The sequence below is a fragment of the Cyphomyrmex costatus genome, unplaced genomic scaffold, assembly GCF_001594065.2.
Source record: "Cyphomyrmex costatus isolate MS0001 unplaced genomic scaffold, Ccosl1.0 scaffold199, whole genome shotgun sequence".
Classification (NCBI taxonomy): domain Eukaryota; kingdom Metazoa; phylum Arthropoda; class Insecta; order Hymenoptera; family Formicidae; genus Cyphomyrmex; species Cyphomyrmex costatus.
Window position 1 is genome coordinate 1,188,587 of NW_017276028.1, and position 27,448 is coordinate 1,216,034.

At 35.9% G+C, this 27,448-nt stretch overlaps 2 protein-coding genes and 1 pseudogene across 2 annotated transcripts in view; 2 read left to right on the forward strand and 1 right to left on the reverse strand.

The window, feature by feature from the left end:
* Nucleotides 1–5,689: 5,689 nt before the first annotated feature.
* LOC108773080 (RCC1 and BTB domain-containing protein 1-like) lies at nt 5,690–11,212 on the forward strand (annotated as a pseudogene).
* A 3,286-nt stretch (nt 11,213–14,498) lies between these two features.
* LOC108773100 (upstream stimulatory factor 2) lies at nt 14,499–16,285 on the forward strand. Its single transcript, XM_018538821.1, has 4 exons — nt 14,499–14,677; nt 14,771–15,149; nt 15,222–15,371; nt 15,989–16,285. Exons 1-4 carry the CDS (start codon nt 14,616–14,618, stop codon nt 16,196–16,198), a joined length of 801 nt encoding a protein of 266 aa, XP_018394323.1. The 5' UTR covers nt 14,499–14,615; the 3' UTR covers nt 16,199–16,285.
* A 1,034-nt stretch (nt 16,286–17,319) lies between these two features.
* RhoGEF3 (Rho guanine nucleotide exchange factor 3) overlaps nt 17,320–27,448 on the reverse strand; it is a 103,948-nt gene continuing 93,819 nt past the window's right edge. Inside the window, exons 16-23 of the mRNA XM_018538798.1 lie at nt 26,632–26,837; nt 24,777–24,877; nt 22,676–22,995; nt 21,693–22,064; nt 21,121–21,483; nt 20,778–20,991; nt 20,292–20,534; nt 17,320–20,145 (exon numbers count right to left, since the gene is read on the reverse strand). Of these exons, the coding sequence (XP_018394300.1) occupies nt 20,000–20,145; nt 20,292–20,534; nt 20,778–20,991; nt 21,121–21,483; nt 21,693–22,064; nt 22,676–22,995; nt 24,777–24,877; nt 26,632–26,837 (1,965 nt within the window). The 3' untranslated portion in view covers nt 17,320–19,999. The remainder of the gene's footprint in view (nt 20,146–20,291; nt 20,535–20,777; nt 20,992–21,120; nt 21,484–21,692; nt 22,065–22,675; nt 22,996–24,776; nt 24,878–26,631; nt 26,838–27,448) is intronic.

Sequence of the window (27,448 nt, forward strand, 5' to 3'; positions counted from 1 at the left end):
CATGGGTTCATGCTTGTGTGTGTGTATAGCGCCTCGCCATGGTAAAAGTCTGAACTAATAGGCGTGAAAAAGTGATGTTTTGACGACAAATTTTTTCTTGCGTGCCATTTTGTCAATATTTGCTTATTTGTGAAAATGTGACTTCCCTCGTACTCGTGAAAGTCCTAAAAATTGGCGGAAACTGCAGTTATCGTGAAATTTTATACGTAAAAGCGTATATTTCACTCGTTTCATCAGCTGTCAAAATGTGTGATTCTGCCCGAGTGTAGGCTCACTTTACGTGCCTTTTACGACCATTTACTGACTATCAGAGGAGGAAAGGACAGTTTCCGCCAATTTTCACAAGTGTTTTTGAGCGATCTCGCCTTTTAAATTTATCCAAATTGTCTTTATAAAAAAATGGGACGCAAGAAAAATTAATGTGTTTTTCTCGCCTATGACGTCACAATTCCAACATGGCCGTCGCCGGTATTCAGGAGCCTTAAGTAGCGATGGCCAATAAGAATCGCACTTTTCTCCTAGAACAGTCCATATCATTGGTTATCGCTACTTAACGATACCGACAGTTGTCGGTAAAGCGGGGAGCACAGACTTTTGCATAAAGCATAAACCATATACATAAAGAATCTGATTGGTCCATTGACTCATGCATAAGAAAATGGGCCAATGAAATTCCTTATGCACATGCTTTATGCGTTATGCAAAAGTCTGTGCTCCCCGCTTAAGCGTGTACAGAATAGGTCCCCTGGTTCTAGTCTTCTTGGTTGAAACGAAAAAACGACGTGTGAGAATCACTGTGTGTCTATAACCTGATACACTTCGGAGTTAAAACGCGTATAAAAACCATCAACACGCTGCGGAATTCAGGCTCTACGCTGGGGGAGGTAAATTCCATGGACTGGTGTGAGCAACTGTTTCATGGTCGGTATTCATAGTCAGTTCTTATATTCAAGCCGTCTTAAGTTCAGTCTTGAGGAGTTACGAACCAATCAGAGGGCCGCTTTAGCATCTTAAGACATTACCAGGAAGTAAGATATAAGGAGACTCCACTCCGTAAAATAAAAGTGGACCCATTTTAGGTTTCGAGTTCAGCTTCCGATTCTGATGAGTGCGAGTAAGAGAAATGATCATTTCTCTTACTCGCACTCATTATGCGCAGCACTACTAAATTCACGAGCGCTGCAAGTGTCGAGAATCGGAAATGGAACTCGAAACCTAAAATGGGTTCATGTCTTGTAGACTGGCGAGACCGAGTGGAGTCTCCTTATATCTTCCTTCATGGACATTACTTAAGACATTCTTGAAATAAGGACCGACTATGAATACCGGCCCATGATCGTAGTACAAAAACAAGCGCGCGCGTTATTGTGCTGTTTCCGGCTGGCGCCCAGCAATCTAATAGGTACACCCACGGTAATTAATTCTGTCCCTCGGAAATTTTCACAAAATGAAAAGTGACCTCCTTTCTGTATTAATTATCACTATTCATGCACGATAAGGTTCAGTCGTAACGTTAATCGTCCATAGATTGTGACAATTAATATAGAAAGGTGGTCATTTTTTATTTTGTGAAAATTTCCGAGGGACAGAATTAATTACCGTGGGTGTACTCCACGCTTTCGGAGTAGTGTTCCTATAATTAAAGACCTATAATGAAAGATGCGCCAACCGCGAACGGCCCGTGATTGGTCCGCCATTGCGTACCCGTGCCAACCTTACCTGCCTGACGCTACCAAGCTAGGTGAGAAGATGACATAATATGGCACATTCGATACATATGCATTGACACGGTTCTAGTGCTGCCCTGATACGGTGTTGCCCTGACACGGTGTTGCCCTGATAGGGTGCTGCCCTTACACGGAGCGAATGCAAAACTACACTAATTAATAATTCAATTAATAATTTAATTTTTATTAATAATAATAATAATAATTTAAATTTTTTTATTTTTAATGAATTTCCGGTCTTTCTTCTTTTATTAAACATAACATATCTTCATCATCACTACTACTACTTGTTTCTAATAATTTAAAATTACAATATTTGTAGGACCGTTAGAGTTTCAAACAATAAATTGAATAAAGGCCAAATGACGGTCAAGCAAGATTTAGGTTGCTACAATAATGTGTGAATTTATTTACCACGTATGTAGTCTTCTTTAATCGCGCGCCGAAATATTTTCAGTCTTTTACAAACGCAACTCTAAATAACTACCGTAGTAATATCACTAGTTAAATTGACACGCAATTTAACGATATTTGCTGCTTATAGCATCTTATTAGATCTTAATAATATGTTAAAAGACATATATTAAAATTTAATATTAAACTAATGATAATTTAAAATCTGTGAAAAATAAGATTGCGAAGAATATCACAAGTTGGCGTTTCGTCCCGGCTTCCACTGACTACTACTGGACTCATCAGTAAGGTAATGTAGTGGGAGCCTACCTTAGACGCCTGGGAGAGATATTAGAAAGAAGTTCTATATAAACAGATAATTATGTATCTTAGCACTTGCGAGAATCTAATAATTTATCTATAATAAATAATAGTCTTTCTTTATCCATTTTATAATTTTTTGCTGCCTAACTAGTTTTATTTGTCCGTACATACACCAAACTGCACTGACAAAAATGTCAGTGCAATATTTCTTACACTCGTTCGGTTCATTCGGTTCGTCCGAATACAAATTCAGCACTACACTAGGTCAGTTTTCATTTGCCGAATACGATAATCTAAACGCACTGATACGGTGCGCACATTCCGAATGCGTGGCACCAAAAAAGTTCGCACTCAGTGTGCACTGGTGCGCACTAGTGCAGTCTGTCGAATTCGCCAATAGAGTCCATAGAGATAGTAGTACTAGAGTACGCATTGTAGGAGTGGGGGTAATCCTATCTAGAAAAGGACGCACTCATTTGGGCCTTTTCGTTCTCTCTCGTTTCGCGCATGCGTATAGCCACATACTCTGAGAGAGGGGATCGAAAGAAAGAACGAGTCGAACGAGAAAAGTTTCATCCAGGAAGTAAGATATAAGGAGACTCCACTCCGTAAAATAAAAGTGGACCCATTTTAGGTTTCGAGTTCAGTTTCCAATTCTGATGAGTGCGAGTAAGAGAAATGATCATTTCTCTTACTCGCACTTATTATGCACAGCACTACTAAATTCACGAGCGCTGCGAGTGTTGAGAATCGGAAACTGAACTCGAAACCTAAAATGGGTCCATGTTTTGTAGACTGGCGAGACTGAGTGGAGTCTCCTTATATCTTTCTTCATGGTTTCATCATTGCATGACCAGACAAGCATGATTGAGCCTAATCAATTTGGAATCAAACAAAGAATTGAGTTTGATAAGGTTTAGGGCTCTCGATGAATAATATCAATAAATATTAATGATAAAAATCTATTACTTATACCTCTATAATTCCAGTTATGCGAGCATATTGGCCAGCACCACCAGATTGTTTCTTATAAAGATAGTCAAATTCACATGGTTTAGTTAAGTCTCGCGGAAAGAAACTTTTGGCTTTCCAAGAATGACCGGACAAGCCTGATCTCTTTGGAATCAAACAAAGAATTGACTTTGATAAGGTTAAGGGTTTCCCAGTGCCAAGGGTTGCTCTTTCAACGTAACGTCCGTAATCGTAACCGTAAAAGTTGGAATATTTGAACTTTTGGTTACGGTTACGGAAAGAGATTAAGTTAGGTTGAAAGAGATGTAAGCTGGGCCGAGAAAAAATGTCGGACGCTCGACGCGATGTCGGGACTCGAACCGAGGACCTCGAATGTAGTTCGAAACACAAAGCCACCGCCTTGCCGCGGAGCCACACAGCCCGACACGTAGATCTTAATTAATATCTTACAGAGATTACGGAAAGAGGGTTAGATTAAATTGTATTGATTATAAGTAATAATAATATTGAACGAAATGGAATTTTCTGATAAAAATTTAATTCATTTGAAAATTGTCCTCATTTATATGCGATAAATCGTCAAGACTACAAAGACAGACAAAAGGCTCAAAATGTTTTCTTTCAAATGCTTTCTTTCTTTCTGCTTTTTTTTCTTTTTTCTTTGTAACAATTGTAATGCAATTGTAGCTAAATTAAGGATTATCAAGGCTGCCTTTCTGGATTGTTGATCGATCTCCATGATTTATGCAAAATATAAACTCCAACAAGTTTATTAAATAGAAGAGGTTAAAATACTTCGCAATTGTATTTTACAAGTACAGTTCCTTACATTAGTTACGTTACCGCTACGGACTGCCATTGTAGACGGGAGGAGGAGATTTCTTACGGTTAGGGTCTACGCACAATAGGAGAAATATTAGGAACAGATATTAAATATAAGAATTTTAACCTGTCAGAAAGCGCACATTCCACAGTACACAGTTCTGATAGGTTAAAATTCTCATATTTAATATCTGTTCCTAATATTTCTCCTATTGTGCGCAGACCCTTACGGTTACGGACGTTACGTTACGTATATTACGTGCCTATTGTAGATGATCCTTAAGGGTTACCCAGTACCAAGGGTTGCTCTTTCAATTCCTTATTCTTTCTTTCAATCCCCTCTCTCAGAATATTTAGGGTGCCGTCCCATGGCGCGTATCACAGTACGTGCGTATTCGCGTATCGAAGAATCCGACGAATGGCTAACATTCCGCCGTTTTACGTATGTACGCGATTAATATTGTCCTTAAGGGTGCAGTCCCATGGAGCGTATCGCGCGTATCGCGGATTAGCGGATCGCCAATCACAGAATCGTTCTGTTAGATTTGCTTACAAAATTTGTAAACAGATCTAACAGAACGATTCTGTGATTGGCGATCCGCTAATCCGCGATACGCGCGATACGCTCCATGGGACTGCACCCTTAGGAATCTAACAGAACGATTCTGTGATTGACGATCCGCTAATCCGCTTACGCACGAACCGCTCCATGGGACATAAGGACAATATTAATCGCGTACGTAAAACGGCGAAATGTTAGCCATTGGTCGGATTCTTCGATACGCGAATACGCACGTGTGATACGCGCCATGAGACGGCACCCTTAAGGGGATGCTGGAGCTACGGCCAAACTTGATCGAGGTCGATAAAACAGGTCATTTTCATGATGTATGTAATATTTTCGTTCCTGTCAAACCACTTCGCAGTAGTTTCACAGAATAAAAATTCCTTCACCACGATTAAAATATCCGAGCTAATATACCTGTGCCTGGTGTATATTGTGTCCAAAGCTGGAAAAAGTATGAAATTATAGATTTCTTTATCCTATTTATCTTCAGCGTTGGTCACCATATTGAGGTTAAATGGATAAAGAAATCTATGATTTCATACTTTTTCCAGCTTTGGACACAATATACACCAGGCACAGGTATATTAGCTCGGATATTTTAATCGTGGAGAAGGAATTTTTATTCTGTGAAACTACTGCGAAGTGGTTTGACAGGAACGAAAATATTACATACATCATGAAAATGACCTGTTTTATCGACCTCGATCAAGTTCGGCCGTAGCTCCAACATCCCCTTAAGGCAGCTAGAGAACCGCGTACCGCGCTTCATGTAATCGCATCCTTAAAGGTGCTTTTCAAGACGTGATCTGGCCGATGTCCTCCTATTAATCTCTGCAATTCTCTGAAGGCGGGAGCCATTAATTAAATAAGAAGAAGACCCAACATGTCCGCGGACCTATGTAGCTGGCCGATCGTCAGTTCATTGGAGCCAGAATTTGTGAAACAAATTTACATGGTTATGGTATACAAATTAAATGGTAATTAATTTTTTTTCTCTACCGTATTCGCTTTGCCAGTGTTGTTCACTTTACTTCTTGAAACAGGTGATTATTCTAATGCCTTAATTCTAACGAAAGACAAGATGGTGTATGTTTTGCAAGAAAATAGCGATTTTTGTGCTGAGGACGAATTCTCCACGATATATTCTCCAAAGAAGATCGAAACGCTGTGCACAAAAAAGATAAAATCATTCGCGTATGGCGATGGTTGTAACCTTCTAGCACTTACAGAAGGTGGAGAGGTATATTACTATGATAAGTGAATTTTGTTATTGGTATCTCTGTAACATCTCTCTTTTTTAGGATATATGTAATTTTAATTTCTTTTCTTCAAAAAAAATACACATTTTTATTAAATGCAAATTTGTTAACCGTTAAGTTTTACACTTTTAAAGTAGCTAAAAGATGAACAATATACACAGGGTGTTAGTATAAGTAGCCATCCCTTTTTGTTTGGTAAACTAACAGTGATAGACGTAATAAATAGTCTCAAACGGCTCTAAGTTGGAAATTGGCCATATCGCAGAGTTGAAACTGAAAAGGTAGCAGTCGTCTGTCTAACTTTAAAAACCGCAAAATAACTTATAAATTGTAAAATAATTGTGTTATATATTATTACACTCTTTAGAACAGACGCTATAACTTTTATTATATTAAAATATTTAAGGCTCCTGAATACCGGCGACGGCCATGTTGGAATTGTGACGTCATAGGCGAGAAAAACACATTAATTTTTCTTGCGTCCCATTTTTTAATAAAGACAATTTGGATAAATTTAAAAGGCGAGATTGCTCAAAAACACTTGTGAAAATTGGCGGAAACTGTCCTTTCCTCCTCTGATAGTCAGTAAATGGACGTAAAAGGCACGTAAAGTGAGCCTACACTCGGGCAGAATCACACATTTTGACAGCTGATGAAACGAGTGAAATATACGCTTTTACGTATAAAATTTCACGATAACTGCAGTTTCCGCCAATTTTTAGGACTTTCACGAGTACGAGAGAAGTCACATTTTCACAAATAAGCAAATATTGACAAAATGGCACGCAAGAAAAAATTTGTCGTCAAAACATCACTTTTTCACGCCTATTAGTTCAGACTTTTACCATGGCGAGGCGCTATACACACACACAAGCATGAACCCATGTCCTGTGCGCTCCCCTTCTACCCGAAAATGAGCACACGGACATGAGCTTGCAATTGTGTGTATAACCAGTAGCGTACTACCAGTTTTGCTAGCCACCGACTGATTCGGTGTCGCTACCCATCAACACGGAGTTCTTGGCTGAGTATTCAGGAGCCTTAAAAATTGCATACACTGTACATATAGCATTTCATTTATTGTGGCAAACTAATGTTTTAAAGTGTATATTTGTGTTGATTTGAGTTTCTAAAAAGAAAAGCTGACCATGTAAGCACACGAGTAAATAGAAATAAAAATAAATAAGTAATGAATAATGATATGATGCCGATTCAAATCATCGCAAAATCGCGCTCTGACATCACAATTTTCATTTGCTACCGTCAGAATATTTTATTTTATAATTGTTGGATGTTTTTTCTCTTTGTGATTAGATTATTCTATTTTTGTCACGCGTACGCGTGACAAAAAATATGAGAAACTAGTGGGGGTATAGTGTTTATAGCGCGGGACGGGCGCGAATACGCACTCGCTTGTGCTTTCGCGCCCTTCGTGCCATAACACTAGCCCCCATGCGTTACACAATGTACTATAAATGTGTAGAAGCAGCCCTATCTCAGTGAAAACAAGTTTTTAATAAAATGTTCCAAAATAAACATTCTGTTGAGAACAACTATTGGCTAGAAACGTATGTGCTCAATAGCGTTTGATAGTGCTTGTGTTTTCTACTGTGATTGGCATGATTTGACCACTGTTGTGTTTAGTTGTGTTGTTAAATAGCTGCGAACGTGCTGCGATTTCAAAGTAACTGGATTTTTATTGACAGGGAAGATAATAAACCATTTAAATTCGAGAAACGAATTATTCGCGAAGAAACGGTGAAGCAACATGTGTTCAGACCTACGTAGCTGGCCTATCGTCAATTTCCTGGAGCCGGAATTTGTCTCGCAAATCCACATGATTATGGTAACAGGTAATTATTTATTCTCTTCACTTATTTTGCAAACTCGTTTTGACAGTATTGTTCATCTTGTGTCTCGAAATAGCTGTTGATAAGGCCTTAATCGTAACAAAAGACAAGATGGTATATGTTTTGGGTACCAACCGTGACGGGTGTTTGGAGACAGGGGACACACTCCCCACGTTAAATCCGAAGAAGGTCGAGGCTCTATGCATGAAGGATATAAAAAAGTTGCGTGCGGAGAGTATCACATTCTAGCACTTGCAGAATAAGGAGAGGTATGTTAGAAGGTCAGAAGTGTGTATTTATTGTCTTCGTAACACCTTTATTTTTTAAATTCAAGATGGCGTAGTGTTCAGTGTTGAGAGACTCATATTTTAAGTTACTATATGATGTTCTGAAAGTATTTCTACGTTTCTGAAAGAATTTCATCAATTTATATATTGAAAAAAATGTTGACATACTGCATTTCGAATGTCTTAACGACGAACAAAATGTATTTGTTTAACATTTTTAGCAATTTTGTTGAATATTTCACATCTTACTGATTGGCAAAGTGTTATTTTTTGTAAAACGTTCAGTTTTTTTTGTGGCTCTTTCTTTCTCGCGTTTTGTGAAAATTATAAATATTGAACAAAATACATTTTGAAAATCTGCTCTTGATATGTAAACATGATGAAATAGGAGAATTGAATATCAGTCGTGTATATGGCTTAAATCTCATGTTAAAGTATAGAGAACTATCCTAAGAGATTAAATCTCAGTCTATTAATTTTTCTGTCATTTACAGATATATTCCTGGGGAAACAATCGTTTCGGCCAAGTGGGGAATGGTTCAGATAATGAACATGTTATGTTGCCTACTCATTTAAATATTCTTTCCGTGGAGTGCGATCTACATTTGAATAAAGTCGTGGATATAGCATGTGGGTATAACCATTCCATCGCTTTGACCGCGTTTGGCGAAGTAAGTAAAGTGTCAACAATAATTATTTTCAGCTACTAACTAGGTAGTTTGATTTAGGTGTACGCTTGGGGACTACATCACGTACAAGAATTCGATGAACATATAGATGTAGAAAACGAATCAGTGGATACACCCATGCGACTTGATAGTCTACGTGGCAAGAAGGTTGTCTACATCGCTTGCGGTGCAACCTTCACTATCGTGGTTATGGACAATGGCAATGTGTATAGTTGGGGTATTAACAGATATGGCCAACTGGATGTAGGCGATGAGAGGGATCGACTGATGCCATGCCAGCTCAATTCACTGAAAGGCATTGTAATAGGTAGTTTTTGTCTCGATAAAGCGTCAAAAGAATAATAAGAGAATCGTAAAATCAAATGGAATTACTAAGCAATTGATATTGTTTCAGTCAAGGTAGCTTGCGGATACGCTCATACGCTGGCTCTTACAGACGAAGGGAACCTCTACACCTGGGGTTTGAATGAAGATGGCCAGTTAGGGATTGGCAATACAACGAATTCCAGTAAACCAGTCATGGTATATTTATTATCGTCATAAAGGAAACAACAAAGAAAAAAAAATAAAGATAAATTTTTATCTTATCTTATTTGTAAAGAGATAAATTTTTATATTATCAGGTCAAACATCAAATGGGAAGAGTGTTTGATATTGCTGCTGATTACTGCAAACACATAAGCATCGCCGTCAACAAGGAAGGACGTGTGTACATAAGGGGGTTTTTGTCGCAAAGATGCCATTACGAGCCCAATCGCCACTCCTTGCTTGAATGTGCACAACGCGTTTGCATCTTTACACGGTGCCGCATGTTATGCACGAACCGTTGATCCTGAATGCGAATGAAGAATCGGAAATATTAAAAGATCTGAAAATTGCATTCGACAATCCCGTATGTTTTGTTCTTTGTGCGGTATCTGTTTGTTTTACGTGTACTTTCTCGCACTTTCTAAATACACGTTGAAATAAATGACTGCATTTAGTAGACAGAGTCGTTCAATGAACAATCAGAAAAATTAACATAATTGTTTTTGCGGATATAAATGTACAAAAAGTAATCACTGACGAACGATTTTATCTTAGGAATGCGGCCAACAATACTGAGACGATAAATATGCGCAATTAAGATTAATAGATTTACTTACTAATTCTGTCTTTATTTATGAATATATGATTTTTATCCACAATGGAAATATTAGTGTGTGTATATATATGTACTAATGAGATAGAAAATATGTACTAACGTTTTCATTGTAGTAGTTAACATTTATCGTTTTTGTTAAAAAAAAAAATCTATTTTAATTATAATATTACTAGCTGAAGTTTATTACTAGATAAAATTCTATTTTTTAAATGTCTATATGTTTAGAAAGAGAAAGAATGTACTAACCTGACAATGTGAGCACTTTAATATGTTTTATTCTCGATTTTAATTGAAGAATGAGACAAATAGTTTATATGAAGTTAATTTTGTACGCATCTGTCTTTAACGTTTCCCTCATTTTTTACACAGTTGACAAGCGACTTTACAATACAAGTGGAGAGCAAATGTATTCACGTGCACAAAGCTATTTTGAAGATTCGCTCTTCGTACTTTAGAATGATGTTTCAACATGTTTGGTCGAAAAATAATCAGAGGTACGTAATGATTTAACAAAAGATTAGTGTTGAAGTCTTTTTCTTCAATTTTCTCATTTTATTAACGTTCTTCTGTCCGGACAGTGTTATTCAGCATGATCAATATTCCTATAAAGTCTACAAAGCCTTTCTGAATTACCTGTACACCGACGTGATTGATTTACCCTGGGAGCAAACCGTTGGTGAGTAATATACCATAAGTTGTTATCAATCTAAGTACTCTCATGATTAAAGCAATATTTTTCGAAAACCTGTGAAAACAGAACTTTTCATCCTGGCTGACGCTTACTGTGAGGATAGTCTCAAGAAGCGATGTACTAAAATATTAAAGCATAAAATTACCGTATCGAATGTCACCTACTTATACAGCATTGCAACCAAATATAACAATAAGGTATTCAAACAGTGTTGTTGTTGACATTTATATATTTCATTAACTACAAAACTTATTTATTTATACATGTATATGCAATAATTAAATACCATTTGTAAATTTTTAGGAGCTAGAAGAGGTCTGTACTAAATTTGCCTTTTTTTATTTAACGAGTTTAGAACAAATAAAAAATGATGATAAAGAATATCAGAACGTAATAAAAGATTTAATACTTAAGGCGAGAGAAAAAGGTGGTTTTAAGATGTATACGCCTCTTCCGCTTAAGAACAAAACGCCGCTCCGAGAATGAATAGAATCGCTATAAATGTCTGTTGTTGCATGAGAATGAATAGAAGTTACTAGAAATATGTTGTATATTCACTCCCATATGGTTTTTTTATAATCGCGTAGTTTGTTGAAGTATTCCAATAATTTGTTTTCTTAATTGCATTTTGTTAGTAGCTTTTTCATGGAAGTAATAAATAAGTGGGATGACTTTCAGTAATATACATTGTTTTGCGTATTTTAATAAATTTGCGCAAGAGATTTCTTCGCCATTCTTAAACATTCTGATTGTTCAAACGTATCTGAGCTTTTTTTTAAAGTTGCATAAACATAGAGAAAAAATGTATTCGCTAAAACAATTAAGAAATTATAATAAATATACATATTTTGTATATAATAAATCTAAACTGTTAATTTTTAAATGTTACATATAGGCATTCTTTTTTTTCTTATGTTATTTTAAAAAATATTTAATATAATATAAAAAATGAGTAAGACGAGAAACACACACTTTTGCATAACGCATAAAGCATGTGCATAAGGAATTTCATTGGCCCATTTCCTTATGCATGAGTCAATGAACCAATCAAATTCTTTATGTATATGGTTTATGCGTTATGCAAAAGTCTGTGCTCCCCGCTTAACTTTAACAATTTTTAGTTTTAGTTTAAAGTAGCTACATTTTGCAAGTTAGCCATGATTGAATTATTATAAATTCTACATAAAAAATTGTCATTGTTAATAAAGTGTAATTAAAATATGTATTTACTCATATATTCTGGAATTTAATATTTCAGGTTGATTCAAACCATTAAAAATACTAGTACAATCAGTAAACAAAAGACATTACTTTAGAAAACTAAATTTTTTTTTCTTTTTATATTATGTAGGTTTCTCTGTCCTCTAAGGAACACAATACTACAATTTAGTGAAGTAACAAGAGAGAACATTGACCTAGTTTACACCCAACCCCGTCCAATCCCGATTAACTTCGAAGTGAAGTGGATTTATAGATTGTTTACACCGGATTCGCTCTACTCCGCTGAGAAAAGAAGATTGAAATCAGTCGAAACTAATCCGTTTACACCCAAGAAATTTCACTTCACTTCGAAGTGAATCGGGATTGGACGGCTGGGTGTAAACTAGGTCAATGATAGTAATGGCAATTGTAACAAAGAGAATGAAGAATAAAAGAAAGAAAAAAAAAAGATTGGTCGATCAGGGGGTCAATCACGTAACTTTTTCTCTAGGGCGGAAACGTGAAAAGTGAAAACTTTTATGAATGCATGTATGTGAACATATACACACATCATGCAAAAAATTTTCACTTTTCACGTTTCCGCCCTAGGGGAAAAGGTACGTGATTGACCCCCAGGTCGAACGGCTGAGATCGTCTGGGGAGAGTGGGACTGGATTTTCCCCCTGGTGTCTTTCTCCCAGTGTTGCCAGATGCTTTTATCATATATGTAATACTACTATATGGCTAGATGAGAGAGAAGTCCATGTCCCAGAACCACGGTGCGGGAATATACTTCTCTCTCTTTCTCAGCGTACTTTGAACGTTGTGCGCATGCGTCGGATTCATCCCCTCCATCAATAATAAATAGAAGGATAAATATACATATATGTGTAAGGAAGAAGGAAAAAGTGATTGATTCCGCTTCAGGGTATAACCTTGTTACAGTTAACAGAGTCAGTTTAGTCGGAATAAATAAATTAATCCTAATTTTATGAAATAAACTTTTTCAAAATTGCCGTTATGTATATAAGAATACAGTGCAATCCCTTACAGAAATTTCATGATAATCAGTGCAAACTAATACCTATTTCATACCTATGCAAACTAATGTTTTCAGTCGCATTAGGCTTTTTGCCACATAAATAACATATCTTGACCATTTTTGCCTGTGTACAACAGCACACATCTAATAAGCATAACGAGCATAACCTGTTCGCGTCATCTCACTGATCGCACTCTATTTTCCTATTGGCGGATGCAATCAATCCAACGCATGCGCACAACACTCAAAGTACTCTTAGAAAGAGAGGGAAATATATATTCCCGCACCGTGGTTCTGGGACCGCTTCCTCTCACTCCCTCTTATAGGCACTAGCCATATAGTAGTATTACATATATGGCTTTTATAGACTTCCCCCTAAAACAGTCTCCCTAAGTCTCCCTCAGGCATAAATATCAGAGAAGCGCAACCGACTTAAGTCAGTATCGCAAAATTACTAAGAAAAGTAATAAAAATGGCGTCGTTTGCAGACGAAATATGAAATTCACCAAAGACATAGAGAATGGACTGCGCGATCCGTGTGTCAAAATGATCGATAGGGATGAGAGAGAGGGACCGTGGAAGATGGCCATCTCCCTCTCATTCTCTCTTCCATTACACCATCGAATGGAAAAAGATAGAGATGGCCGTCTTCCACGGACTCTCTCTCATTTTCATCGACACATTTTGATATACTACTTAGATACGGGATCGCGCAGTCCATTCTCTATGTCTTTGAAATTCACCAATCGTCTATTAGTCAGCCATTTTTATACCACTGAATGAAGTCATGATTGGCTGCTATCTAGGGCTGCGTTCCGTTTCAGGCATATGCGCGCATTTTATATAGCGAGCGTCACGTATACTATAGGGAAATGCGCGCATATGCGTGAAACGGAACGTAGCCTAGGACTCTACCCCAGACCCCCTATTATAGGGTTTCTAGTTTGTTTCACTTTATTGCACTGCACGGAGTAATAAGAAGGAGATCAAGCTGAAGCGGTCGGCCATGAAAAAGATGGGCTCGAAACACGGTGTCGGAAAAGCACTGTATAGAAGAACTGATCCAAACGCGCCTGTCGGAAAACACATCGAAACACATCGAACATATCGAAATGTAGATTAGCAAAATGTAGGTTAGAGAAAGAGAAATGTATGTCACATAACAGTCAATACTTCCAACTTTTCCCGCAATGGCGCTAAAATCACATCTTCTCGATTTTCCATTGGGGTTTTCCGAAACCGTGTTTCGAGCCCATATTTATCCTCGAGCTTAATCTTGTTATTATTCCGTGTTGCACTGGTTTAAAACTAGTTTAGAATTCTTCGGAATAAAAGACAGTCTTTAAAGTCTTGCTTTGTGAAGCGTTTGATGGATGAATCAGAAGAAAGAATTTTACAAATTGGTCAATCAAAAAGCACTTTGAAGTATTTGTACATTTGTATCATCATGTGTTGACTGGTGTTGACTGTATCTCATTGATGTCTGATTGGACGAAATTTACCCGTCCCCACTCTATCATGCGCAATGCTTCATCTTTAGCATTCCATGTGTAAACTAATGTGAGAATACCGGTTTATAATGATACTTATCACTTCGTCAGTATAATTACAAATACTTCAAAGCATTATTATTTATGTACCAAATTGATGATCGTAAAAGTATTGCTGCGTATCAAAATGGAGACCAATTTTGATACTATTGACGAAAGGTATGAATAGTTTAGGAAGTACAATTTTGTGTTTATTACTAATATTTTAAATATATGTATTTTTCTCTTAATAACGAAACCATGCATGTGTAGTGCAAATGAGAATGTAATAGGAGGGGAAACTGTTGATGTGGTTTTGGAAGAAGCTGAGATAGTGGATTGCGACGTTGATGAACAACATGAGGATAACGTACAGTACCACTTGTATGCGATAAACGGACGTAACAATACAGTGGCGTATAAAGTTATGCAGATCAGCAATAACGATAACGATAGAGAGGATAATGAAGTTTCGATAGCCACTTCTGTGAATAATACTGTTCAAGTTTTGACTTCGCCATTGAATGGACAATTATATGTACTCAGTAATAGTAATGACGTTGTAACATCAGAGTCCACTAAAGCAGTTGTACCTAGTGTAGCTAAACTGCATATAGAAGGATCACAGAATATTGTAACCACTGTAAAGAAGGTAAGTCATTCAATATTACCGATACATTTTACATTATCGTTATTTTTTGTTTAGAAAGATAATTATATTTAGAGGGATGAAAGACGAAGGGTAACACATAATGAAGTTGAAAGACGTAGAAGGGATAAAATTAGCAGTTGGATTTCGAAGTTAGCAAAACTCTTAACGGATTGCGAGCAGTGTTTGGATGAAGAAGACGCAAAACCGAATTTAGAAACACTAGTAAGACATTTGTAAATTCTTATAAAATAAATGAAAAGTTTGTTAGTAAATCAGTATAAGGACAATGGCTAAAAAGATGAAAAATTATTTATTATTACTTTATTTATCATCTTTAATTTTTATTTGTTCTTGACTGTTGTCCTTATATTGTAAATTCTTAATCCTTAACTGGAGGCTTATTACAGTTCTTGTGACGAAAGTGAAAATTACAAAAATGAGCAAATTTACTACGTATTAACCAATGAAATTATAAATATTCTAGTAAATTCTCAATCACTTTTGTAATTTTCACTTCGTCACAAGGTCCACAATAAGCCCCCTATTGTTGAAAGTCGGTTGGATTCTTATCAAATTTTTCGATGTCTGCCAAAGTCTATTAACATACTTTAAATGTGATCAATGCTAATTTTTAATTTTTATTATTAGTTTTGATTAAAAATAAATAAATGAGAGTTTAAACATTAAAAAGATGTAATAAAAATTTTTCTAAGATCAATGGTTTCTTTACGATCTCAGTTAAGGATTATATCTATATTCATGTTTTAATAATTTTTCTATTTTATATTATAATGTATAACTTTTTTATATTATTTGTTAATTATAATATTAATTTATAGAGCAAAGGGGGTATTCTAGCACGAGCTTATGAATACATTATGGATTTAAAAGATACTCCGAATAAATTATCCCTTAGCTTGGACGAAAATATACAATTAATGGAAGAAGTTGAGAAACTGCGACAAGTTATAATTGAACTAACAGATGAAAATTCACAATTAAAAGACCAAATTTCAAAACAGGGAGATGTGACTATACTCGGTACTTAGATCTTTATAAGGATTAAAATGACTTTCTTATTTATATTTTGTGTTGTTGATATAAATGAACATGACAAGATGGAATAACAACTCACATGAACAAGTATAATAGTTATAAAATGTTTATTTACATATTTGTAACTCAACATATGTGTATACAGTGTGTTCTAAAATTCACGATTCTAGCGAAAATACTATAACAAGGAAGTTTTGGAAAAATTGTGAACATGTTAATTTAGAAAATTAGTTATTTTTACTTGAAAATCTATAAAACTTTATAACATTTCTAAATTTTTATTTTAGTCTAATATTCTTGAAATGATTTCATTGTGCTCTGGCCATTTTGACCCATGGTGATCATAAAAAGTTAAAATAAAAATTTACAAGTACCAAATCTTAATTTTTCAAAAACTTTTTGCTATAATATTTTGAGTTGCAAATTTTAATACACTTTGTATGTAATATACATATGTATGTAAATGGTGTGTGTGTGTGTGTATATATATGTATATATATATATATATATATATATATATATATATAACCCGCCATACACACATATGTATATTGTACTTATATTTGGAAAACAATGACAATCATTGTATAACATTCTATTGTACATATTGTAAACAATAGTTAGCGAACAATTAATTTCGCAATGACGAGTCATCGTCAAGATGATTATAAATTAAAGAAATATACAAATATACAAAATGATATCACCGTTTAATCAGTAATCAACTATATGAACGTCAGATATATTGCTTAAACAGTAAGTTTCACTTAATTACTACAAAACGTGAAGTTATTTCTTCTAACAAGAGAGTAGGTCTACAGTATTTACACTTACAAAATACGTCTATATATTTACAGAAAACAGCGATATCATGCGTTATCTGTGCTTTTCTTCTTGCATCGTTAGTGTAGCGTGAGCTCGCTATATGGAAAAAAAATGAAAAAATTATCTGCTTCATCGTCAGAGTGTACGCACACGGTTATCAATATCAAATCTCAGAGAAAATATAAACGTGTTTTTAAACATGTTATGTATACATAACTGTTTAAATTATAATATAATAATAACACTTAGTTTAATACTTATTGCTTTGAAGCGTTTTTCTCAAGTTTTGTGCAGATTTTGTTTGTATGATAATTTTTGAAAGAATAACATTTTCTGAAAAAAAAAGAGGGAGGGAGTATTCTCCGAGATATAAATTAATCAATGTCGAGATAGCGTTAGATATGTAATTCATCTGTCAATACATGAGAGCTCGTAAGTGCAAGATACGAAATGTTCACGGATTTCGATTACTTCTTCGTCGTGACAGTGCAAGTACAGTTTTGTGAATTGTTTGTGAAAAGTTGTGCTTACTTGTGCATTACACAATATCATATCCCGTAGACAACACAAGTGTCGTCAAAAGATGCCTGTAAAATTTATTTAGAAGACGTTCCTCTGAAGGATGTTTTTTAGACCTCCGTGTTGCTTGGGATCTTTCTGCTACTTATTTTTAACAAGTTGCGCCTCTTATACTTATGTTGGCCATTAAAGCGTTCATATATAATAGCGATACTTATTTAAAAAATCACATTTGAACTAATGAGTCATTTCTTCTATAAAAATAACTCTGAAATGAGTTGGGTCCAGCAACAAATTGCGTCTCTCCTAAGTCTAAACATCAACAGGCTAATGATCTCTCTGTACAGTAGGAATCTTGATCCATTCTTTTATCATTATATTGTCCTCGTCGTATATAGTAAATTACGCTGTCGGGAAATAAGTAAAAATATACTTTTCTGTGTTATACAAAACGTAAATATCGCCTCGCCCATACGTGTATTACATCCCTTTAGACACAAATATCAAAACGACAGAATAATCGCGTTTGTCCCCCGTGTGTATGTAGAGAGAAAATCGAAAATGCACCGGTTTCTTTCTCTATTAAAGACCGGATCAAACAATTCTAATGAACGAAGACGTATTTCTTTAAACTTATTGGCAGTGTTGGAAACTTTCAGAATCCGTGATTAAGTTGCTAAAAGATCGAACATTTTGTCAAGGGATCGCATAGATAATATGCACAATTAACAGGGAGGTTCTGCTGGCTGACAGATATTTTCTCGTTGCTAAGTTATGTGTCTTTCATACAAGAGTAGAAAAAATTGAGAGAGATTCTCTCGATCATCTCCTTTTTCCTCTTTCTTTCTTTCATTTTTTTTTCTTTTAAAAGCCTTGCGCTTTGTATCGCAGTTGAATAAGGAGGCGTGATATGCAAGTATTTACATATCTTGACTAATCACTTTTTGCATCTGTATGAGTAATACTGCTACTACGTTGTTCCGCGAAAACATAAATTTTATTTTTTCTCCTTTGCTCTCACGTTTTATCTTCTCGTTCTTTCCTTGTCTTTTCGCCGTTCACAATTTCGTACAAACTACTACAAATATTATCATTACGATGCGAAATAACGAACATTAATTAGGCAGTAAGAGTTACCTTGTATAGCTCGCTGGAGATTTTTTCTACAAAATACATTTACATTTTCGTTGAGAGAAAAGTGTTATGCGGAATCGCTGATCAGAATTTGTCTCGCAAAATCAATCATTATGAATTTTGTGATTGCACTTGCTAACGCTTGTGCAGATCGTGTTATTACAAACGATTAATTCTCGGTGTACATAAAAATTGGTCGACAAAATTATTCTCAAAATAATCTAGACGACGGCGAAGCTCGTTTAATTCAATTTAAATATTTCCTGATCAATCCCGACGCATTTCTCTCTCAAGATTACAACCTCTAGCTTTCCTCCCAAGGAAGCATCTCGGTCGTCAGTCTTTCGATTATCATAAAAAATACAGCCGTGTGACGTACCATTCCAGCTTTACGACCCAAAAAGCGATTGCGCGTGTAACAAATACATTATATATGTATATCATGTTTTCATCGGCATTTATCAAGAATTCGCGATGAAGAATGACTAGTACTTTCTCTTTAGTACTTCATAAGCCCGCTATTGACTTTATGTTATATATTTACTATCTACTTCTCTAAATGTCTCTTTACTTTTCTAATCTACCCTCATGTCCGCTACTATTAATGTAGTTTTTAACGTCAAATATCTACAAGATCGATTATACATCTTTTTCAGTTTGTAACAAATATTTTTCTTCTTTGGACAATGCTTCCCAGACTGAGCACCGTCGTAATGTCGAAGATAATCGAACATTGTTTTAAGACTTAAGAATTAGAGGAGCACCGATTCAAAGACTCACAAAATCCTGGTTAGGCATAATGAGCGACTTTTGTCTGCAAGTATCTACATTGGACGATGACATTTGATAAAAACAAACGTCTGTTTTCGTGAGAGGCAGTAAATGAAAAATCATTGGAAGGTTCTTCTATTTTCCTCTCCACGAACAATGATCAAGATCAATTGATAGCGATTATTTTCCCTGCCTTAGAAGAAGATTCGAGGTATATACTTCGTAGGACAAAATTCACTTATGAATTAACACCTCCGTGCCGTACATATGACGAGGCGCTGTTCATCCTTAGTCCTAGCGATCAGTGGTTCGTTCATCGATCCACAAAGAATTTTCACAATTTGACCGGTTGCAAAATGAGCAATATTACCCTGATTGGAATAATATCAATTGACAAAGATGTTCTCGAGTGCCTACCCGCAAAAGTTTCCAAGTTTCGAAGCAACCAATATCGAGATGTGTGTAACGCCAGGATTTCAATAGGACGATGCAGCGTCATTGGCTGCAGCTTACAGGTCAATATACGGTACGAAGGTAGGCCTGTCTCAGGACGGTTGAAGCCGCGCGCTTTTCTTACTGCTACCAAACATGAACCAAGTTCCGACTTTCCGTCCTAACGAATTGGTGGTGCCCTGACCACCGACCATTGTCGTGGGCATCTCATACGCCGATTCCCTTTTATACGTCTTATCTGTAACATCATTAAATTAATACAAGATAAAAAAATCGATATCGAATAAATCAAACTAAATCTTCGAAAATAAAATTGTAGAACAAATTCGAATAAATTCTAATTTTATTAATTTGATTATCGATGTCACAGTGGTAAATATTTACTGCGAGGTTTAATCGGTGGTCTGTTCTGCTGTCTGTTGGCGGCAAGCCTGGCGAGTTGTCTAGCTGCTGCTGGAAACTCCAATCCGTCGCTTCTATCCTGAGCCACTAGTCTTCGTTCCTCAGCCATCGCCGCTAGCCACCGCCGTTTCTCTTCCGCTGTACGGCAACAGAAAAGCAGCCATTTGTCTCGAACGCAGCTGTACACCTTCAGGCAATGTCTCACTGTTACCCCCGATTGAAGATCTACGAAGAAAATTGATTATTAACTTGATATATCTTCATTATAAGTCATGGTTAGTTATACGTCGTATATTCTACAGATTCTATTTTAATTATTAAATAATTAAAATAGAATCTGTATAGGATGTCTCGCTATGATGACTATTACAATACACAAAATGAAAATTAAAGAAGATTATTATATAAAATCTTATTGTAAATGAAATAACAATTTAAATTATCGATAAATGCTATTAATAGCATTACCTTTTCCATCAGGCACATCAATGACCTCACTAGTGTCGAGATAGATACGACCTTTGTAGACGTAAGTATTACGCTTGAGAATATCTTTCTTGCAATAGACCAGCTGATGATCGAAAAGGAATAACGTAATATTGTTCGTCCACATGCCGGTCTTCACTCTCATCGCCTCACCTTGATAAATTAATTGTGACGAAACTTCTATAAGATCCTCACCCTGCGACCGAGATTGTTATCGATATATTAAACATATTTCGCAACGATCGTTTTAAATAAACCTTGCATTATTCAAGTAAAATCAGTACTTCGAAGACAGTTTTATTTGCAACTACGAAAAGTGACATACCTCCCAACCTTCTACGCGCAATTGCCATGCGGCTAATTTTTCCAAACTTTCCATCCGCCTCTTTCTCTCGTTGATCAATACAGCGACGTCTCTCATCGCTTCTAAGGCCTCCTGGATCTTGTGATAATCCGGATGATCGGTCTTCGTATATTTCAACAGCTCCGCCAATTGAAGGGGATATTTACATATTCGTTGAATTGGAGTCAATAAATATCCGTCCAAGGGGATTTCTATGAGACCTCTCATCAATCGACAAGCCTCAAAAAATTTGCTATAACGATTGTGCTGATAAAGCTCCTGCAGCGTCACCGTGGCCATTGAGTGGCTGTTGCAGTATTCGGAATACATGCGAAAACCCGCCCTCTGAAAGAATCGATAATATCTTCTTTTTCTCTTACTTTATCTAAAGATGTATATAATAAATAGAGTTCTTTCCAACGTCTTACCACAACTTTCAAAAAAGTTAGGATAATGAACGCACTTAGAGACGTATCGATTAATTAATTATTCGTATAAATGGAATATCAACAAAAAAGGAAATTCAATATAAATATAAATCTGACAATACTAACATGATTGAGGAAGCATTCACCAACACAGCTTTTGTACGGCGCGTTCCAGTCGATGCGATCCTCGAGGTCCTTCAGGAATTCGGACTGAAAGTCCAGAAGCTCTTCGAGGTTGATAAAGATCGTCTCGATCTGCTCCTCGGTAAACATGTCCGTGCGCCTACGGCATTCCGCGATGTAACCCTCAGCCACGTCGCGCAGAACCTTGACGAAATCGCGCTCGGTCTGGACAAGCTCGCGGACCACGCTGGTCCTCACTTGCTCGTTCGAGAGTAGGGAGACGCTTGTCCGTCTTCTAAGCTGAGTACCCGAGGACCCTCCTGAAGCCATTGCAGCCAGACAATCCTCCACCGTGTCCTCTTGGCTCACGCGTAACTGCAAACATATTTATTTTAACTGAGTTGATTTATTGGCACCAATTGGTTCGGTCCGTTTTCCAAAAGATGATCGCCTCCGAAGACGAGTCATTTTTTCGAGATGGGAAAAAGTAGTAGCCAGCGATGGGCAATACTTTAATTAATCTATTCATTCATTTTATTTTGAAATAAATGCATTTTTGAACACAAAAAACGGACCGAACTAATTTGTACACCTAATATTATACATATATACGTGTTCAATTTAATTTAATCACGTAACTAAAAATTCGATAACTAAAATAATTACAAATAAATAAAAATAAATAAATTGTGATATTATTACTCGCGATAATTCTAGAGATAAAAAATGGCGTGCGAAATTCGTTTAAAATTATTATATTATTAATATAATCATTGTGTAGATAAATAAATTATTATATCATATTAAATGTTTTATGTATATAAACAATATTTATTATTATTATAGACTAAATATAACAATTCAGACTCACGTTGCTAAAATACAATGAAAATAAGATGAAACAATGCGCTTCACTAAAAGTCGTCGTTTTATCTTCATTGTATTACTAATAAAAAAATCGTATGGATTTATTTAAGGATATTTACCCTGACAAAAGCGGCTGGAAACCATCCGTACTCTCCCCTGCAGCTACCCCACCACCAATCCCTGTCCAGAGTATCGAGAACATCGATGACATCCCCAGCGCGAAAAGCTAACTCCTCCGACTCCATGGCCACATGGTCCCAAACAGCCTCGGCCAACATGACAATCTCCTCATCCATCGTTTGCTCGAATGATTTCTTCTTATCCGTCAAGGAAGCGATCGAGGATTCGGAATCAGACATCATCTCATCGTCTTCTGATGTTCCGGCTCTTCCATCCTGCTCGTCCTCCGATAGCACGTTGCCACCGGGTAATCTCGCGCCTACTTTTTTTTAGGAATAGAATTTTTCGTTGTAATACAGATAAAAAAAGAATACGGGCACACACGTACCCTTAAACAGGTATTCGCCCAAATGTTGATTCAAATTTTAAACAAAACGTAGTTGAAAAGTTAAAAATGCAAATCCAGGGTTGCCACAAATTTTTAATCGTAAAATTTCCCGACATTTCCTTGATTTACTGACAAAATTTTGAGATTTTCCCTAACTTTGAATAATACATATTTTGCAATGTTTCTTTTATTTTTATCGTAATACGGAAAATGTTAAACATTCTGTTTATCCAGCAATGTAACATAGATGCACATTTTCTTCAGGAAATGAATTAAAAAAAAAAGGTAGTCCAAACCACAATCATATAGAAGCACAAGGCAATATAAATTTATTGACAGCTATTTTATTTTCCCTGATAAGAGTGCTAAATCCCTGACTTTTCCTGACTTCCCTGACGCATTTTTTTAATTCCCTAACGTTTCCAGGATTTCCCTGACTTGTGGCAATCCTGAAATCGGCTATATCGATAATATATATACACCATTATTTTCTTTTTGGCAAAATTATAGAGCGGATATTAAAAATATTAGAAAATAAAAACAAAATTAATTTCTTTAAAGATATATCTTTTCATTTAAAATTCTTGAATATAAATGTTTTGTCCGAGCAAAACAATCGATTCCTATAAAGCGTCCTATATAACGTGAACGACGATTTCGCTCCGTTTACGCTCGTCGAAGAAATCCCTCTGGAAGTTATTAGGACAACAAGTACGTCAGCCCCCGGGCCAAAAACCGTCCGTTGTGCAGCTCTCGGCGTGAGCGGAAAAAGAATGAAACAGTAGTTTTCATGAGATTACTCGAGAGAAGGTAACCAAGCCCGCCGGAGAGAGTAGATATCTCTTTAAGTATTCAGTTAACCGCGTACGTGCGAATTGATCGCACCCTCGGGAAGTCGCATCTCTCGCGGGAAGGAGAAGCCGCGAACGTGCAAGAAAATGCTTTTACTAGCTTTTACTTCTCCGGCAAACCGGGTTCCTTATTATTATCGCAAAAACAGAAACGTTTCCACACGAAGCACACGTTCTTACAGGGATGAAACTGAGCATGATTACACAGGGACGTCCCATTCCTTACTCTCGCAATTAACTTTCCTTCTCTCTTATCTCTCTCCTTATTAAGAGGGTGCATTCGATGGCAACACGATGTGAATGTCTCAACAATATATCTTTACGAACAATGCATGCTGAATATACTCTTCGAGGTGATGTCTAGAGAGAAACTTTGTGATCTTTGTGGTATACAGTGCACTAGATGTCATCGAGGATTTTCTACTGGCGTGTAAACTCTGTCCACCCAGCAAACGCGTTCTGACAGAATTCCTCCGACAATTTCGATTACCGCATGAGGATATCTTTTCGAATAGTCATTTAATAAAAATCATCGTTAAAAAGAGAATCTTGATTTCTGTACCATTTTTTTTTTTTTTTTGCGTTCTTCTCTTCGTCTCATTTTTTTTTATAATGTTGTGTATAATGTTGAGGGATCAATTTACGATTGATTTGAAAATAATATCTCGAGTGATATGAATAACTCTTTTCGATGATTCAAGAAGAGACGTGCCGTCTCGTATTTTATAGACGCGATAAGAGAACAGTCTACGCGCGTGCTCGGTAGACAAAACAAGAGGAACGTGATCTACGTCAGAGAGCTCGAAGTCTATATATTAAGTTATTAAGTTAAAAAAAGTCAAGTACGACGACGATGCTTACCTGCGGTTTTAGCGCGCATTAACGGCGAAAGCTGATTGATTCCCAGTGGCTGGCTAAGCGACCGCCTCAAATTTGTCCGAGAACTCCTCCCTTTCGCGTTACTAAAGAGCGCGAGAGAAAGAGAAACCGTTAATTCGACATCGATTCATTTTTATACCGCGTTAAGGTGCGGCGTATCGAGCGAAGGGATCGACAAAAGCGTGTACTTATAGGTATTAAAAGCATATCGGTACAACATTCAGCAACAGATTACAGTATAGGTAGGTATAATATGTATATATGTATAAACAATATATATAGAGTACAACACACGACAAGGAGGTATGTATATATACATATGTATATATACGTATATTACGCGTGGCACAGATCAACTTTTTACTGGAGGAAAGATTAAAAGAAGGTGGTTTGTTATAATACCCGTCTACCTACCACTGGTCTCCCTCGATTTACTGGAAAGGTTCGAGAACAAAGAATTTTCAGTTTTCCCAAGTTGTCACTTGTTTTTCGGGGGTTGTTGATTTTCGAGATGTGGGAATCGCAATATAAGTGTCGCGTTTGTGAGAGGAAGTCATAGAATTGTTATTGATTCGAAAATAAAAAAGCAGCGAGCGAGCGAGCGCGTCAGGCTACAGTAGGTATATGGCCGTGCGGCTAAAAAGAGCGGAATTAACAAGCGATATGTCTTTTTACTTTATATGTTTATCTTTTTTTTTAACGCCTCCTTGGGGCACTGCTAGCTTTTTCACACTCGCAGAGTGCGAAAGATTATATGCTCGCCTCGATTTTCTGGAAACCCAAGGAAACGTTGCTTGGATCTCGAATATAGCATGTATATCTTAATTATACATTTGTTAAATAGAATGTAATAACTTTGAGCGTGAAACAAAATACCTAATATTTTAAAGAGTTTTAATTTGATATTTGAAAAAATTCTAATAAAAGATGTGTAAAATAGTAACATTATAATAAGATAATATTATGCAGAAGAAAAAGCCTCTATCAATTACAGTTCTATTTAAAAAAATCTTGTAACGTTTTTAGATAGAATACATTTAAAAAAGTAGCATATCTTTTAATTAAATCTTTCAAATATAACAATTTTATGCATTTTGTACGTTAAACATTAAACTCATAAACTTTAAAGGTTTGAGGTCTTGTTTTTTTTTTAAATCGCATAAAGAAAGGCGTAAGATAATAACATTGTAAGATGATATTACAAAAAGAAACTTTCTTTCCATTTTAGAAAATCTTGTAATCTTTTAGATAGAATATATTAAGAAAAATAATATATTTTATATATGAATTAAAATATGTATCTATCAAATGTGACAATTTTATCCATAAAACGAGATACTCGTAAATATTTTTAAATGCTCCAATTTGAGATATTTAAAGGAATTGTAATAAAAAATCTAGGATAATGACATTATAAGATGATATTATAAGAAGAAAACTTCTCTCTCAATCATAATTGTCTGTTCAGAAAATCTTTTAGATAGAATACATTAAGAAAGTAGCTTCGAGAATAATAAGAAAGATCATTAAAGCTTTTAATAGGGTTTGGCCTTATTCAAACTCTTTTCCTCATTACTGAAAATCGCTTGAATAGCTTCGATGGTTTTATACCTCTTTTAAGTCCTTTATATTTATATATTTTTCTTTTGTTGAAGATTGTCAAGTGAGACTTCTCTAATCAATCGTATTTTCTATCAGCTCAAGGATCCAAACGCAACGGTTGCCTGGGTTTCCCCAGCCTTCGCGAAGAGTCGACGATGATTCGCAAATGGCAATGATTTAATGAGGCGTACGCGACAAGGGTTACTTGAATACAAAAGACGATAATTAAACGCACCTTCTGAGCGTAACGATATCATGGGAGGAGTGCCTCGGGCTGAGCCTTGGCGGTCTCGACTTGATCGGTGACGGAGTTGACAGCATCCTGCGATAATTGTGAACATATCCGGACCTGGTGTCCCATTGGAGCAACCTCTGCCCTCCTAAGTCGCTGTTCGTGCGACGCACATGATTATGCCGCGACGTACGATTCTGCAGATCCGCCTGAAACAGCCGTGCGATTTTGGTGAGGAACTGCAATTAATTTGTGTCGTGCTAAACGCACTTAATTTATTGCACTTCCAAGATGAAACGTGCGAGTTTCCTATTTTCTCTGCAATTCGCGGTGAATTACATACAATACAGGTCTACGTATCATGAATGTATTAAATTTGTTGGTAATAACGAGAAATTTAATACGTTTCTTCATTAAATGTTTATTTTAATGTAACTAAAATACAATAAGAGTTCCTTTTATGTTGCTTTTATTCAAAAGACATGAATCTCATCTTCTCTTTTTTTTTTTAATTTTGATTTATAATAAAACTTATAATAAAAATCTTTCAAATTTTATAAGAATCTTGTAATCTTTACATTTATATAAAAATAACTATATTTAATCTATACACACAAGATATATTAGATTATCTTGTATTATTTCTTTTTCTGAAATAAATTTGTAAGTTGGAGAAAGAATTTTTATTATTAAAACTTATCCGAACTATCTAACGATGGTACTTCGGTCTTCCGGAAATTACTAAAAGTAGAATAAACCTGGGTCAGGTCTGAAATTTTAAATAGGAGTACAGATCAAGTAGAGTAACTGGATAACGTTA